A 17,716-nucleotide genomic window follows, 5' to 3' on the forward strand; every position below is an offset into this window, starting at 1 on the left:
CTGTTTCTAGAATGTAAATCTTAATATCTGACCATTAGATTAAATAAATTCTCACAGAAACTAGATTTGAAATCCCTGCACACATTGTACTGTACAATATAATACTAAAAACTTCATCTCTCTATTTCAAATGTATAGTAATGAATATTATGATATGAAAACTCATGAATATGGTAATCTTCACTTGCATATGTTCTCTATTTTGTCCGTCGCTTTAGATGTTGTATCATCACTCTAATTAAGTAATCAAACACCGAAAAAGTGGTAAAGCTAGACAAATTTCTTTCATTTTATTTTGTTGTTGACGGATTGAATGTGTGCTATATTATTTATCCTTGAAATCACGTAGATGCCCTGGACCATACATATATCTCAATAAATGGGTCTTAATTAAAAGTTGTAGAGGTTCTGTTCTATGAAGCTTGTGTTCATATTATTGTCATGGATGTGTGATTGCCTAATCATACACAACATTCCAAAGGTCAATACTCTACAACACCCTCGGAATATTTCAAAATATTACAAACAGGAATGAGATCAAACCACAGTGCATTCTAATTTACATCTATATTAAATACTCATCTACTTTTATCCATTAAAACCAAAGATTTCTATGTACTGTGCAAGTTCTTCAATAGTATACTATTTTTTTTTTTATAGTTTTGTACACATATATGCTGTGTATGATTATAATAATACGAATTGCTAGGGTTTGTATAGAAGTAGTACATATATATACATATATATGTATAGTAAAAGAAACGGATTTTATGATGTTTAACCATCGTATCTGATAAGCTATATACGTAACATTTATTTGCACATGCCCCAATATAGATATATAATATCGCTTGATGCGATTGTACTCCAGCACCCGCTTCACAAATCTCAGACGATATTATACTGTAGGTATTATAAACAAGTCATATCCGTACCTAGATTATAATCCCCAAGCCAGCTTATGAATAGCTCACAGTAGTAAACCATGTACTCCCAAACCCTCACATGGGAATGATATGGCATCAAGGTAGATGTAAACGGAAACACCGCCACTTCATCAGGCAGTGAGTGTTGTGATATGCATGTACCTACAATAGTGGTCATTTATCTACCTGTCTAAAGTGGCCATCTTTATTATTGGCTCCTTCTCTAGAGCTTGTAGCGCCTGTGATGTTATGAGAGTACAAAAGTTACTAGTCTGGGCTATTCATAAGGTGGCTTAGTAATTATGATCTTGGTAACGTTAAAAATTTGTTCTTCTTCTTCATAATACGGTACAGCTATAATACTGTGTTAACTTGGTGAATGGAATGACTCCAGCCGGTCTTTAGGTGGTGGTGGGGGCTGGGGTAGGTGCAGCATCGGCGTTGATGATACCAATGAGAACATTCTTGTAGTCTCCACTGGTATCGTCTTCGACCATGGCGGCCAGGGTGGTGGTGGGGTATTTCTCTTTGAACATTTTCTTGATGGAAGCCAGGTCGATCTAGGCCAGAGAGAGAGAGAGAGAACGCCAAAGATATATTCAAAAGGAAAACAAAATAAATTCAAGGAAAGAAAATAAAGTGTCCTTTTTATATCATAAACGAGGTATTGGTGGTTCCTAATCTAGATTCTTATTGAACCGATTCAGGCGCGTACGCAGGATTTTTGCGAGGGGGGGGGGGGGTTAAAACTTGAAAAAATTCGCAACCACTCGGCCGTCCGCTGAAAAAGCGGGGGTTGGGGGGGGGGGGGAGGGGTAAGAGGACATATTTTTGTTGGTTTTTTGGTCCCAAAAATTTCGCAACGACTCAGCCGGTCGCTCAATAAGCAGGGGGAGGGGGATTAGGGGGGGGGGGTAAGATCACATTTTTATATTTCTGCATTTTCAAAATGAAAAATAATCATATACATAAAGTAACAAATATTTGTTCATTTTACATAATTATACATTTGTAAGTAAATTGAATAAGATGCATACAAACACAAATATAATTTCAATGAAAAAAAATAAATTACAGAAAAAGCAGGAGACCGCCATCATGAGCGGTTTTTTATTTCTGCATTTTCAAAATGAAAAATAATCATATACATAAAGTAACAAATATTTCTTCATTTTACATAATACATTTTTAAGTAAATTGAATGAGATGCATACAAACACAAATATAATTTCAATGAAAAAAAGATAGATTACAGAAAATGCAGGCGACCGCCATCATGAGCGGTAAGCTTGAAATCGATGGCGGCCTTGTGTGTGTGTGTCTTAAAATCTGAGAATTAGGCCGATCAATATTTCGTTTTGTTAGGGGGGGGGGGGGGTAAGGTCAACTTTTTAGGTCACCTAGTACCACAATTATTATTTTTTTTTAAAAACAAAACAGTGGGGGGGGGGGGGGTCTCCAAAACACATACATAAAAAGTTAAGGGGGGTTCGACCCCCAGCCCCCCCCCCCCCCCCCCTGCGTACGCGCCTGACCCGATTATCACTGAATTCTCTCCCACTATAGGCTTAAGACATGGACCACTCGGTTGCAGTGCGCAGTGGGTTGAAATAAGGTGAAATATACGCTCTGTTTGTATTTTAAATTTTATTGGGGGCGGGAAGGAAAAAATTATCCGATGTCCCACTTGCCCTAATAAACTTATTTAGACCAATTTAAAAAATGAATGCAAGAGGGAGATAGAGAGAGAGAGAGAGGTAGAGAATGCTAAAGAGAGAGAAATGGGGAGGGAGAGGGTAGGGAGATAGAGATAGGGAGAGAGATATAGATATATATATAGAGAGAGAGAGAGAGAGAGAGAGAGAGAGAGATAGAGAAAGGGTTAGGACGAAATATTTTTTTTCTGATTTAAATATTTGTCCCTCCTGTATGACCAACTTACCTCTGATCTGCCTACGACGATGCGAATGAGTTTGTCATCGTCGGTACCTAGTCCCTTCATGGCCCAGTACAGCGAGTCAACGTAGAACCCAAGAGGTTGGCACATGCTCTTGACTGTGAATATGATCATATGGGAGGAGATGAAATTAGTCACGGTTACATTACATTCAATTTACATTATCATTACATTACAGTAAAAAGTACAAAGTAAAGTACGAAGGAGAAATGCCATATTAACTATTCGTATGCAGCCCCCTGTTTAGTTGCAAAACATGCCGGAATACTTCAATTAATTAATTACATTTTGATACCAAATTCCCATGAGATTAGGATTAATTAACATCACAATTCGTAAAATATTGTTTTTTGTGATTTTCATAAAGGGATAAAGGAATAATGTAAACAAGAAAGACAGAAGAAGATACAGAGAGAGAAAGACATGGAGAAGAAGGAGAAGAAGAAGAGGAACAGAGGAGAAGGTGGAGAAGGAGAAGGCTAAAAAATGAGGAAGGAGGAGGAGAAGAAGAAGGAAAAGAAGCAGAAAAAGAAGAAGGAGAAGAAGAAGGAGGAACGGAGGAGAAGGGGTAGCGGAGCAGAAGGAGGCGGCTAACAAAGGAGAAGGTGAGGAAGGAGGAGGAGGAGGAGGAGGAAAAGAATAAAAGAAGAAGAAGAAGACGACGACGACGACGACTAAATTTAGAACTTACAAATAACAGTGAAGGCAGCTTTCTGAGTTTCATCCATTTTGCTATCCTGCATAACTTTCTCCAAACTCAGATTGTTGGCCTGAAATTGCTGCAAACAAAATCCATTAGAAAGCAATCAGATATCCATATTATAATGTTTACATCTTTATATGGGAAGTCCCAACGGTAATACTACACCTTTAACGGCACATAATAGCTCCGCAGTCAGTATTGTGTCATAAACAATTTCCAACGTTATCTGAAGACGATTCTTTTTCTTCCTTTTCTTCTGTACATCGCTTAATTTTCACGAAACATAATTGTGATATGTGCTATATAAATATGTTGGATTATAAAAGTTTTTAAAAAAAAAGATTTTTATCCCTGACCAAGGGAAATTGAAGGTGATTGGATCTTTTTTTTCAATATAAAAAAATATGACGGCAAAAATCGTACAGAAAGAAAGAAATAATAAATGGAAAATAAAGAATAAAGAATGAAGATTCTGAAGAAATCAAGAAGTAATCAGTGCCTAAATATGTCAGAACGCAAATTGATGGTGATTGGATTTTTGTTATTAAATAAAAAATCTAAAGACAAAAAACGTACAGAAAGAAAGAAATAATAAATAAAGAATAAATAATTAAGAATAAAGATTCCGACGAAAACAAGAGGTGATCAGTACCTAAATATGTCAGAACGCACACATCATCACACGCACACAGGCACATGCGTGCGCACACCTAGTCCAGAATCTGACCGATTTAACTTTTTCATGATATCCTCCAAACTTGCTGCAGGCCGAAGATGACGTGTATGGCGCACCATTTGTCAAATAATTCAGATAATCTGTTATGTTAATCTGAATCATTGGAGTTTTCTCGATAAACTAAGTTTGTCTCAATAAACACTGTTTATCAGTTGATAAACATAGTTTATCGCTCGCCATTTGCCCAATAATTTTCGAAAAAAACTGTTTATTAGCGATAAACAATGCTTAACCGAATTAAAGGCCAAATGGCGCACCATACACGTGATCCCCGAATTTCTACGCCAGTCGAAATTGAGCTGGGCGTACCATTTATGCATACGGATTCGTTGATCACGCCATCTTCGGCTTGCAGCAGGTAGGGAATGGGAGAGATCACCATCGCGAAATTAAATAAAACCGTCCAGATTCTGGACTAAACACACGTCCATGTAGCCAAACCCTCGTAAAACATTAGATTATCAAAACAAAGTTTTATTCTACATACCGCGTCAGCTTGTGTAAACGTTTGTCGCAGCTGGGAAATACTCGCCCTCCCAAACAGTGTTTCGACACGCTCATTGGGCAGTTGCCAATCCTCGGGCTTCGTCTGAACATTTGACAAACAAAATCACGATATAATAATTATGCATATATAAGGCTACTGCTACAGCATGACTCATATAGCTTATGCACAACAGATTGAATACAAAAGCTAGAAAGAAAGTTTTAACATTGATGTAAATGTAAGAAATATCTTATTGCTTTGATGCAATTACGAGACAAACATTTTCCATAGTGTTTATGTACTCAGCAGATTAGAGTATGTAGGTTTAAACTACAACAGTTTAAAACTATTGCCTTCTCGTAACATTGGACGTTTACGTATAACGAACAATACAATGTCTCTACCGTTAAATAAAAACAGACAATTAGTCATATCAGTTAATTCAATGCGAACCTTACTTTAATCTATTACATTTTAACGAACGTTGTTTACTGAACCGTCGTCATCAAAGAATATTTTAGGGGGTCTACAAAAAGCTCTTCTCCATCTGAAAAGTAATAAATCACTTGTTTTAATTTAAAAAATAATAAATAACAAAAGTAATAAATCACTTTTTTTAATTCAAAAGAAAGCCGTGCTAATTTGAGGTGTGTAACATATTGAAATAAAGTTAGTACGAGTAGTATAATGATAATTTAAACAAAACTTTGTATTAAAATAAGAGCTTACTTTGAAAAAGAAATCGGCATCATCATTTGCGGCAGCAGTGTCTACGCGGATTGAAGACGAACGCTCTCCCTGAAAGTATAAGAAAAAGGTAGACATGAAAACATCTGTTATTAAGAAGAGAATGACAAATGACGTAATCCGAAAGTGATTTCTATAATCCATAATTGAATACAGGATATTGAAATTGCACTTGAGTTAATTTCATGAAAGTATTTGCGGTCTTGTTTGAAACCTCCCCCCCCCCCCCCCCCAAAAAAAAAAAAAAAAATTGCCTCCAGAATCCTATCCCCTGACAAAGAAGAAATACCCGTTAGGACACCTACCCTAGGTAACACCCCCCCCCCCCCCCTCCCCAACTACCCGCTTAACTTGCTTGTGGCTCGTTTAGATACGACGCGGTAGTAAACCGCCTCAAAAATTACACTACTTTTTTAATCTTTAACATGTAAATAAATGGCAACTGCGGGCAACAAAGTTCCTGCTCGAATTCGCTAAGCTTATTGTTATATCATAGGAAAAGTGAAGCATAAATAACACTTACGTCATTAACCCCCCCCCCCCCCCGGCCGTCAGATTGTAAAACGATCTAACTCGAAAATTTGACTTCTTGAGGTAAATTCACTTTTCGGGTAATGTGAGGGCGCTTTTTCCACTAGTGCTATCGATAAATCCCATCATGTCTTCTTTTAGAAATAATTTCCGCTTTCTTGGTACTTTTTTGTATTTTCCTTCAGATTTGATGGTAAAACGGTCTATCTTTGAGTTAGCCCATTGTCGGTAATATCTTTTGGAGGTAAACCGAGCTATCTTTTTCATAGTATGGCAATAGTGTTGATGGTCTAATTAGAAGATAGACAATTTTACCATAGTATGGCAATAATGTTTATGGATAGACCATTTTACCATTTTATGATGTGTAGTGGGAGTGTATTCATGTGCTGTGGTTAAACAGTCAACCTGCACAAAAATCTCATTTATTTTATAATTAAAACCCAAAATAAGCACAAAATTCTTCAGTCATCAGTGTTTACTATGCTTCTTCTTGTCCCATCGCTAAAAATGGATTATACCCATCTCCTAAAAAAGCTCTAACCTCTAAACTTGAAAGTCATTTTTCTCAGAACAGCGATTTTCGAGAAATTGTTAATAGAGGAAACTGTCCGGGGGACTATTATCATTTTAAGGGTAGCTGCGTCTACTGTCCGGGGAGATTTTTTCCGGAGATAATCCGAAGTTGGTCGCCCTGATACACTAATGGAACATACCACTAAGATGTTTAAGATGACGTCCTTGAATGGTCCCGTATCGGACTTGCTTACATCTTCATGGAGGACCGTGGAGAAAGCTTAAAGAAAAGGAAGAAATAGCTGCATTCATTTGCTTGTCCAAACATAGTATGGTATTTTGTATTGAAACCTCTTGTCGTTTTATAAAAAATCTATAGCAAAAGTATTCAGGAATCGATAAGGAGTTAGCCTAAGTCTGAGACAAGAAGAAAATGTATGAAAACCTGGCAAACATATACAACAGCTGATATAAATATGGGCACAACGGGACCAATGACTAGATATTATTAACCCCAATCGCTCACGTCACGGTGGTTGTGTCACCTGGCCTACACAGGTGACTAACGTTTTCTATAAAATGTGTTTGCTATTGTTCGAATCCGTGAGAGCAGTGATTAACTACATGCATGTAATAACAACATGGCGTCCACCTCCAAATCAATTTGATACAAGTATATTAAATACTCAACACCAAACCAAATTGTGATTTGTATAAATCATAGTTTGTTGTAAAAGGTGTTTTCACATAAAAGTATAATCTTTGAAGAGCATTTTGATTCGTTATAATATGGTGTTATTTGATTTTCTTCTGCATTTTTATAAACATAAACAATTTTCGGTAACGTTTCAAACAAAAAATATTAGAAAGTAATTACTGACAATGAATCATAAGTAAGCAAATATACATACCAAAATTACGGTAAAATAAGAAAAGATAAATTGTCAAAGTATCGTATTTCATCAAACTTTAGTAAATTATTTGCGGAAGAAGGGTTGCCTATTATGTGATAGACAATTGTTTACGTTGATTAACTCCTCTTAACAATTTTGAGCCCAAATATTATCATTCTTTACTCTTGCGCTCCACAAAATGTTGTGTTAGTCTCATCCACGCGCCTGCAAATCTCAATATTAATTCTATTTTTGTATTGTTGAACTTGAGCTTAAAACTTACAATTTAACTCTCATGTGATAGAAAGCAGGTGAAAACAGTTGAGAAAACAATACCACGGGAGATACACCTTAGTGTGTCGATGGCATAGAATCATGTAAACAAATGACATCAAATTAATGAACGGTTGATAAATTCTGACGTAGATGAGAACTAAAATACTAAAGTGGATCGGTCACTTTTACCACTGAAACATTGAGCAGGAAATAACAGAAAAAAATTAATTCCCGAAAGGGACAATGAATGGCAATTCAATTCAATTACGAAAGAAACAATATGAAACTTACTCTCTTTGTATATAGCTGCAATTCCAAGAACGTCCTAGGGAAATATAACATATGAAGATGGTCTTATTGCTAAAATATATTATGATAACACAGGTTAACATCGGTAATGACCGTTTCAGACTCATGTATTGTAAACATCTGAGAAATGTATCCTAGGGCATAAATCTGGGTCCTGTTTCATAAAACTTTATATCAATAACAAAGTTACATAACTCTAATAAGCTATTGAGGTCGTGGCATTTGATTGGCTAAAAGGAAATTTGTCATAAGAATAAAACAGTTGTTATTGATAACAACTTTTATTGAACTGGTCCAAAATAAAGTAAAATTTGATGTCAGCTTAAATTCAGAACTTACTAATTCTTGGTAAGGTGTGGCCTGAAGTTCTGTCAGAGGGAGTTGGTAATAGGCATTAGGAAAACAGCTCATCGGCTTGGTTTGGAACCCAGGAGTTCTCGGTTATGATACTAGTGCCCTACCGCTATTAAAGCCATCGCACCTCTTTAGAACACCTTGATTTCACAATAACAAGAGATTGCCCCTAAATTTGGCTGTCTACGGTAGGGCAGTAGTCTCGTTACCGAGAGGTCCAGGGTTCCAAACCAAGTCGATTTACTGGTGCCATTTCGTAAGGCATTACTTTTCATTACCAAGCCCCTTCGGAGAGCATTCAAAGCCATTAGTACTTTCCTAGCAGTCAGGGGAAACAAACTAGCCATCAAATCACCAAACACCGAATGACATTTGATATACCTTGATCTATTTAACACAGGAGGTTTACACTTACCGTTGCAGAGAGTGGGTAGATGATCTCGAGTAGACCGATTTCCATCTTATCACCACCACACTATCGAAATCAAAAAAGAATATAAAGAAAAAACAAAACGTATCCAGCATTAATTATGGATTTGGACTTTAAAAAATTGCTGAAGAATAACAAGTTTTATGATTCCATGGCAAAATGTTTATCTCAAGTTAATTTAACCATGTATGATTATCAGTTTATATCTGAAGAAAAAATATCGTGAGATTACACATGAGGAAATCACTTAAGTTTCGTTGCAGTACTCTTTGAAAAAATTGTGCTAATATTAATATTTATTTATATTCATTGGCTCAATCTAACTCTTTTCATTACCAAAAAAAGGAACATTATCATAGATTGATGATATTTTAAAGATGTATTTGAACATTTAGTATTTGAATATTGTTTTGTTTCTTCATTGCTATTTCTGTTATGTCTCAAGCAACTTGTCCGCACTTTGCGGTACTGACTGGTGTCTCCATTAGTACAGGGGTATCAGTGAGGAGCTGTATTAAACTCACTTGGCACAGGTTGTTGAGGCATCGCGCAATCATGACTGCAGGTTCATCCATGAGAGCTTTGACAGTCTTGCGGTAGTCTCCGCTCAGTTCATCCTTCAGGCTATCGACAAGGTCCTTCGTGACACAAGTAAGAAGAGCGGAACATGATGAAAAGAGATAATGATAATGATTAAAAATTATAGGCATTTCTATAGCGCCGTCTATCTAGAAATTTTATTCTTATTATTTTAATACACCGGCTTTAGCCTAGCTGCCATTACAGCGCTCCAACATTTTAAGGAATCAATTCCTGCCAGTTACCCATTTACCTCACCTGGGTCGAGTATGGCAAATGAAGATTAATGCCTTGCCACAGGACAATTAGTGCCGTGTCGGGGATCGAACCACGACCTTCGAATTTTAAATCAAGTGCTTGAACGGCTCGACTACGACACTTCTACAAATTGTTGTAGTATTTGGTGTGCATTATGTAGAATATATTTTAAATGAAAGAATAAGTTCTTTAAAAAAATATAATAATTTACGTCTAAATACGGAAGAGAGTTAAGACCGTTGGCTCACGAGTCAAATGACCACAGTTTTACCCTTATATGTATATAGTGGTGACCATCATGACCATTTGGAACGTATCGGAGAAGGTTAGGTGTTTAGTGGATGTAACAAAATTGTCGCATTTCTCATTGTTTAACCTACATGTACTTAATTTCTTTTGAGTATTTTAAATTATTTGAAATCGCGAACATATCGCAAAATGTTTCCTTTCATTCCAAGAAACTAAAATTGTCTACCCTTCCAAAAGGTTTTTTTTTACTATGGAAAACGTGAGCATCCAGATGATACTGCAGTTGCCGATAAATTCATTAGACCAGGGGGTGTTTCACAAAGATCCTAATGTGAACTTAACTCTAAGTTGGACTTAAAAATTATGGAGAGCCATTCGTAGCCTTAAAATAAAATATGTTAAAAAGCAAAATTTCAAGTATTTAAGCCTTTTCATAAAAACATGAAATCTCCTTGAAATAGAATATATGAATAATTCGAATCAACATTTTATGCCTTTTAAAATAACTTTTACAAAATATTTTCAAAGATGCTAAGAGCTTTCCATAATTGTTAAGTCCAACTATTAGAAAAGAAGTTCAAGTTAAGATCTTTGTGAAACTCCCCCAGGGATTTATCGCAGATCTCCTTTGGAGCTCCTTTATAATGCCTTGGGTACGTTTATGCTCAACTTTTTTCTGGCCATAATGAGGCATCTGTTACGCGTCAAGTTCAAAACACGGTTGCGTCCTTTCTCATTTTTGTAGAATCAACGAAAAATGGCGATCGTAATCGCCGATCGTTAACTCACAAAAAGGTGCGTTTTGGATCAGCGATCCTGGGGAATCATAAACGCACAATCATTATTTTGTAAACGCGTTTAAATGGGGTCAACGCACTGACCTCTACAGAGCATGCGCAGTGGAGGTTTGCGAATCCAGCTGCAGAGCGCGAGCCAGAATCATGCCTGGAGGAGCCAGAGAAGTGAGCATAAACAGTACACCGTGAAACTGTGATTACGATGAGCGTTTACGATGAGCGTTTCAAATCGTTCATTCTGCCTTCAAAATTGAGCATAAACGTACCCTTAGTCAAACCAACGAAACCGACACCAGATCGACCCCCCCCCCCCCCAAAAAAAAAAAAAAAAAAAAAAAAATCATTACACCGAATGAGCAAGAGCTTGTCGGTTTGGAGTTGGTTTGGCGGAGCTACTATTGCAGGTATGAAATATAAAAATACATATTTACAAACCTGCGTGTATTTGGTCTTGAAGGCTTCCTTTATCTCCTGTCGCTGATTGTTTGATCTCTTGGTAAGAATAGCGTTGATGGCGTCCTCATCCGTACCTTCGGTCATGAAAAAGTGGAAAACACGATTTCAAATTTTGCAGAAATTAACCAGGGCACTTTGAAAAAAGGGGCACGGAGTGATATTTATTGTATTGCCCTTATATTTGCCCTTTTTTCATTAAGCCTATCATATATCTTTGTTGGCAAAATTGTTGGTTCGTTCGTCTGTTTGAAGAAGAAAAAATGGAACCTCTGTCTCCAAATCGAAACAAAAAACAATATGAGCTAGTGGTTTTTATCCCACTGAATGTTAAATTTGGAATCTTCTAATCTTCGATCTTCTTTATTTTTTCTACAACTTGTAACTCCATAATTGTTTTCCCGACACCCTTATTCAAAATGGCCCTGTGACGCCGCTTAGGACATCGCCAAACATATCAAATATTGAAGAAGATAAAATGAGAATGTCTTACCGAAACCGGCCATAGCTTCATAGAGTGCCGTAGCGTCAGCATCCTTATCGAAAGGGACAGCTGGTTTTACAGTTCCCTAGAGAAAAAAAGGTTAAAGCATACAAGCTCGGTGTAAATATCCCTGCGATCAAGTTATAGCTCAATTTTATTCCATTCCAGTAAAAGCATATGCACATATAAATTAAAAAATACACCACAGATGCAAATCATTATGCATATAACAAAGGTTACTATAAAAGTCCAAGGCGGTATGTCGAGATAGTCCCTTTATGAAAAAAGGTGAAAGTGCTGAAAAGCAAGAGGAAAAATATATATAATCTTACCCTTGCCGAATTCTTAGTTTCAACCTTTAACTAAACATTTCAGCTGACCTATACGGTATAGCGCCCTAAAGCTAAATCTAAGGTAGATGCAACACTAACGATTTCTCCGGTTGTCTTGGAGCCCCTCCCCCCCCCCCCCCCCCCACCCAACACAAAAGTAAGAAATAAATAAATATGGCTGATAAATGTTCAAAAATGTATTTTTAAAAGGAGACATATGAGAGCAGAAATGAGAGTAGGTGGGAAAGAAGTGGGAGAGAGAAAAAATATGATAAAGTGAGAGAGAGAGAGAGAGAGAGAGAGAGAGACAGGGGGAGGGGAGAGAAAGAGGGGAGGGGGTTAAATGATAGTTTGAAGGGTAAATAAAATAGCCCCCAAAAAATTAAATCAAACAAGGGGGAGGAAATGAAAGTAAGATAAGTAGAAAGAATTTAGGACTGCGGAGAATGCAATGAATATAAAACAATATATAAACCCATTTCTGTGATACATGTACTTTGTAACAATAATCCCTTAAATATAAGAGAACATACACAAGGAAAATAAAAACATATACGCTTATCAAACTCAATTCAGCTCAATCGAAACCATGGTGTATCTTACCGAAATTGTCGTCATCTTTGCAATTCTTAAAAGGTCTGTCCTACTTCGACAAAATGTCAGGAAGAAATGACTAGTACTGCCCAGTTTTACAGGTCAATTTAAGTGTCCTTTCAGAAAGTTATATTATTTTAATTACTATTATTAAAAGATGAGGGATATTCTGTCCTTGTTACGCCCATATAACAATAAAAGAATGAAGGACAAAAGTTAAAGATGATAAATGAAGTACAACCATACCTGCACATTCTGATGTTACATGTTTTATTATAATCTTTGAGGTTGGCTGTCTGGTTAGTTATTAGCATTTGTTTTGGTATAATGTCGAATTTTTTTTTTTTTTTTTTTTTTTTGGGGGGGGGATAAATATATCTACTAAGGTCGATTTATAGAGTTTTTGATGCATAATTTTCATTATATGCCCAAATATTTTTGTAAAGGTGGTCTTATGCAGGAAGTCTTCTTTTTTTCTTCTTATTTTAAATGAAAGGATGGTGAAGTACAATAGGTTGGAGAAAGGGAAAGCTATACAAAGCAAGAGAGAGAGGAGAGCGAAAGAAAGACAAAAATTGAAAGAGAGGGTGAGAGAGAGAGAGAGAGAGAGAGAGAGAGAGAGAAAGAAGGAGAGAGAGAGGGAGAGAGAAAGAGAGAGAGAGAGAGAGTGGCGATAGAAAGAAAGATCATGAAAATGACGTTTTTGCTAAAATAAAAATAAATGGGGTATACCAGAGCAACAAGCAGGGGAGGAAGAGAAAAAGGGCAGACCTCAGAAAGTTCCTTTGTATCTTTCGATAAGGTAAATTTCGATTGCGGTAAATAAAATATTGCAATGACCTCGAATAATTTTCATATGCAAGGCGCGATTATATCATCTTGTTTTTCCCCGAGAAGAAAGATAATACCTGGTAAATGTCCCATAAAAAAAGTAAAACAATACGTTATTGCTCAGAACATTGATAAATAAAAGAGAAATGTCACGTGCAGTAGTCACGAGAGAGAGAGACAGACCGATAGAGAGAGAGAGAGAGACCGAGAGAGACCGAGAGAGAGAGAGAGGGAGAGAGAGAGAGTGAGAGACCGAGACCGAGAGAGAGAGAGAGAGAGAGACCGAGAGAGACCGAGAGAGAGAGAGAGAGAGAGAGAGAGAGAGAGGAGAGAGAGAGAGAGAGAATCGCGTAACAATTGGCGGAGAGAATAGTCTGAATGTACCAGCAGAATAATTGTGGTCTGTCTAATTCTGCATAATATATGTTTATGACCGAGGCCATGTAGTGCATCCCAGGGTACAGTATATGATAATACTTTTTTTTTTTAATTGAGATCCTACATATGTCATGGATGCAAATTTGGACTATGATGTATGATTCCTACTAAAAACATATGTATTAGTTTAGACTCAGAGTAAATATGGGAGGGTGGAATGATCATGTCAATATTGAAACAAAATAGATGAATTTAACATACATGTATATGTTTTTTTACGTGATCTTAATGTAGCCCTCATTTTTTGATAGTTCACTTGTATTATAATGCCATAATTACGATAATGATAACATCCATATGGACACAATTCATAAAACCGAAATGATAAATCTCTTGAAAGAACCAAAGTCTGATTTGGGAGAAGTAAAATCCAGAAGAACGGGTGGTAGCTCCCTGTTCCAAGCAAATCCCTCAAATTAATATTTTGTTCTTCTTCTGCTATGCTCGTTGAAATAATTAAAGATCTATAGGCAAATTTTTATGTGTAAGGCTCAGTTTTATCCTATTGGGGCAATTGTTCTCCTTGTTGGAAATAATTTGGCTTAATTATCAATAGATAGATGTGCCGCCGGGGTATGCAGAAGTATTATGCTTCATTTTTTGTATGTTACACTTTAATATGAAACTACATGAATGTAAGTATAAAACAATATGATTATTCATTTATTTTTCGGCCAAAAAAATGTAACGCATATTCTGTCAATCATTGTGTTTTCTGATCAATAAAACTTATCAAGATAAAAAAAAGAAGAAAAAAATGTGTTTAACCTGCTCCTGCCAGTCGTTGAAACAGTTTGTCTAGTTGACGCTCTTGGTACAACCGCATTAGCTTGTTCCCGCCCTCCCACCCTCTATTCATCTCTCCCTCACTATCTTCCTTCCTTTCCCCACCATCTATCCCTCACTGGTAATAAAGAGAAGAACGATTTCAGGCAAAATAAAATAAAAAAAGAAAACCTTTTTATTATTTTTTTCATCCAAAATACATATTTTGTTCTTTTTTTTTTTCTTTTTTTTTTATCTTGTCAGGGATTTTCAGGAAGATTAAAAAATGGATACACCACATTCATGGTTAGTCTGTCAATCTTTTTTTTCAATCGCGACACATCCTGTATCACATTCCACGTCCTGTCGTCGCCGGTAGTCATAAATCTTTGATATAAAATCCCTTGTAGAGGGTTGGCAACAAAAATCTATCCTCTTCGAAACACGATTACATTTCAAAGAATACCCCACAATTGTGATTTGGACTTCGATACAAAGTTGATATTATTTAAAGCACTATGTATACAGAACCACGCTGAACGTTAAAAATAAATAAATACTGAATAGTATTTCGGAGGTTTCAAATAAGCAGCAATTTTCTTTGTGAGCAGACTTATCATCACATAATCATCATTATCATCATCATCATCATCATCATCATCTTCGTTAGTATCATACTTATGATTATTAATTTTATCATTATCATTACTGTTATCAGTATTATTATCGTTATAAGTAGCATTATTATTATCATCCTCATCATTATTTTTATCTTGATTTTCATCATCATCAATTCAGTTCAGTTGAGTTTATTTCACATCCAAAACACAACAATATAACAATCAACTGCATGTGATATAAAATGCAATATATATAAACATGTATGAGATAATAAAAAAAAAATACAACAAAATCTCAACCATCATCACCATCATTACCATTATAACCATGATATAAATATTAATACTATTTAAAAATTCTCACCTGATCACTTGTATTTTCGGCTGGAGCTGACTCGTTTTGACCCATCTTGACTTTAATAGAGCTTTGAATTCCAGCAAAGAAATTCACTGCAGAAGAAACAAGTAACACACATCGTTAGAATAATACGATTTGAATGTTACTGAATGATGACTGAATGTTGTATTCTTGTAGATAATCAACCAGAACGATCTACAACTTTACGTCCTATCCGCGGTATTTTCAGGGGTAAGGTGCTTTATGAGGATAAATACCTTTTGGTTTCGAACCCGGGGTATCCTCGTAACGAGACCATTGCTCTTTCAAGGATTTAAATAAAACATCTTTCCATGCTGACAGAGCAACGCTACAATGAAATTTTGTTTTAATAAGTAATATGTTGCATGCTATAGATTCGAAGTCGGATGAACCTTACACAAGTTTTGATGCTTTCGACAAAAAAAATTTGTTCTGGTACTATTTATATAACTTAATTACATATGACATAAAGTTGCAAGGTAATTGAGTCTCATCGCGATGCAACTTGAACAAAGATAATACGAACATCAGATGACATTGCCCCATATATTTTCCTGATTTTAATGACTTTGATCGAAGTCTGAATACAATCATGTAATTATCGGAGAACATTTGCTCTACATTTACCTACTGACAGTACTGCACCTTCCTTGGAAGTCCTTTCACACGAAATAGTATAAGCTTTACCGCCCAAGTCAACTGCACAACTAAACGTTAACTACAAGTACGGAGAGTTTTTACTCCGATTGTCATGTGATGAGCACGTTCCCATTATTTGTATATGTTTATATGATGTACATTTTCTGTTTTCATTGATCGTGTATTCATACTTTTCGATGTGTGTTTTGGGGTATAATAGTTTATGCAGGTTGTGAGAATAGCTGTGTTATGAAGCATTTCAAAGCTTTTCATGGCTCGAGGCAAACCCCAAAATAAGTTAATGTTATCTATGACATAATGTTTAGGGTATTTAAGGGGGTTGGGGCAACGTCATGAGGGTGGCAGCACCGGTGACCTTGTACTTGCTATTTGAAAGGAAAGGGGCACAGTCATCTTGTCCTCCTACGCCTTAATACGCCAATGGATATTGTCATTAGTTCCAGGGATTAATGAAGGGTTGTACTTTTTCACTTTATCTACATGATTGATGACTAGAGGGTCCGAGGTCCGAATCTAGGCTTGCTTATTCAATAGCTATAATTCGCAAATACCCATTCCAGAGGATTCTTAATGCGCCTTCAAAGTATTACCATTGATCCAGCATGGAAGTACTACGTAGTAGGTCCATCCTTTTAACAAAACTACCCTGATAAAAGCACTCTGGGAATAACATTCCTACCAGGTGCCCATTTACTACACCAGGCTGTAGAGTGGCATGCGTAGAATGTACCGTCTTGCTAGAGAACATTTTCGGGGCGTGACTCGAATCGCGAACCATGTGATTCATAGTCCGGGAACGTAACCACTAGACTACGACACTTTTACGTGGAATAGGCAGTTGGGTATTCAGAAGATATGTTGTTCTCGTCAGCGTTACTAAAAAATAAGGCAGTATGAACACACCGTAATCTGATGGATTGAGTCACGTGATGCACAATCCATATGGCGTTCTGAAATTGAATAATACCATGCAAAGCAACTGAATATTCAATATCTAACCATTTCAACAATAAATACCCACATTTCAGTATTTGCTTTTAGATTCCAAGTCACTCGTGATGATTATGTTAATATGGTTTGCGATGTTTAAAGACAACGTTGAGTTCTGGTCAAGCGACTGCATTGCGAAAGAAACGTTGTGGAATCGATCAGAAAAGGTTGATCATCTACCATATAAGTATTGGTGTGTACTGCAAGGTTTTGGAATAAATCAAAATAATAAGAAGTTTGGCCCAGTCTTGGTAAAGTTACAAGGACTATACACAGAAAGATGTATATCGAAGTACATGGACATGTGGCTTACAAATCCGTCCCAATTTGTATGATGTTGCATGCCATATTTACTTATATTAAGGCATTTGAAGAGCCATGCTTTTCAGGAAATATTTTAGTCTCTGATGTTCTTTCACACT

At 36.4% G+C, this 17,716-nt stretch overlaps 1 protein-coding gene across 3 annotated transcripts in view; it reads right to left on the bottom strand.

The window, feature by feature from the left end:
- Positions 1 to 16,382, bottom strand: part of LOC763085 (annexin A5) — a 16,495-nt gene extending 113 nt beyond the window's left edge. Inside the window, exons 1-13 of one of the 3 annotated variants that reach the window (XM_030982952.1) lie at positions 16,272 to 16,382; positions 15,630 to 15,715; positions 11,695 to 11,770; positions 11,184 to 11,278; positions 9,390 to 9,503; positions 8,851 to 8,910; positions 8,064 to 8,097; positions 6,804 to 6,883; positions 5,539 to 5,607; positions 4,810 to 4,911; positions 3,575 to 3,662; positions 2,869 to 2,981; positions 1 to 1,486 (exon numbers count right to left, since the gene is read on the bottom strand). The exon at positions 1 to 1,486 is cut by the window's left edge and continues 113 nt beyond it. In XM_030982952.1, the coding sequence (XP_030838812.1) occupies positions 1,328 to 1,486; positions 2,869 to 2,981; positions 3,575 to 3,662; positions 4,810 to 4,911; positions 5,539 to 5,607; positions 6,804 to 6,883; positions 8,064 to 8,097; positions 8,851 to 8,910; positions 9,390 to 9,503; positions 11,184 to 11,278; positions 11,695 to 11,770; positions 15,630 to 15,674 (1,035 nt within the window). In that variant the 5' untranslated portion in view covers positions 15,675 to 15,715; positions 16,272 to 16,382 and the 3' untranslated portion in view covers positions 1 to 1,327. Of the gene's footprint in view, positions 1,487 to 2,868; positions 2,982 to 3,574; positions 3,663 to 4,809; positions 4,912 to 5,538; positions 5,608 to 6,803; positions 6,884 to 8,063; positions 8,098 to 8,850; positions 8,911 to 9,389; positions 9,504 to 11,183; positions 11,279 to 11,694; positions 11,771 to 12,620; positions 12,701 to 15,629; positions 15,716 to 16,271 lie in introns of those variants that run through there. The other 2 variants (XM_030982950.1, XM_030982953.1) reach the window with 2 other exon arrangements.
- Positions 16,383 to 17,716: the final 1,334 nt, after the last annotated feature.

This window comes from Strongylocentrotus purpuratus, unplaced genomic scaffold (assembly GCF_000002235.5).
Source record: "Strongylocentrotus purpuratus isolate Spur 01 unplaced genomic scaffold, Spur_5.0 spur5_scaffold_13, whole genome shotgun sequence".
Taxonomy (NCBI): domain Eukaryota; kingdom Metazoa; phylum Echinodermata; class Echinoidea; order Camarodonta; family Strongylocentrotidae; genus Strongylocentrotus; species Strongylocentrotus purpuratus.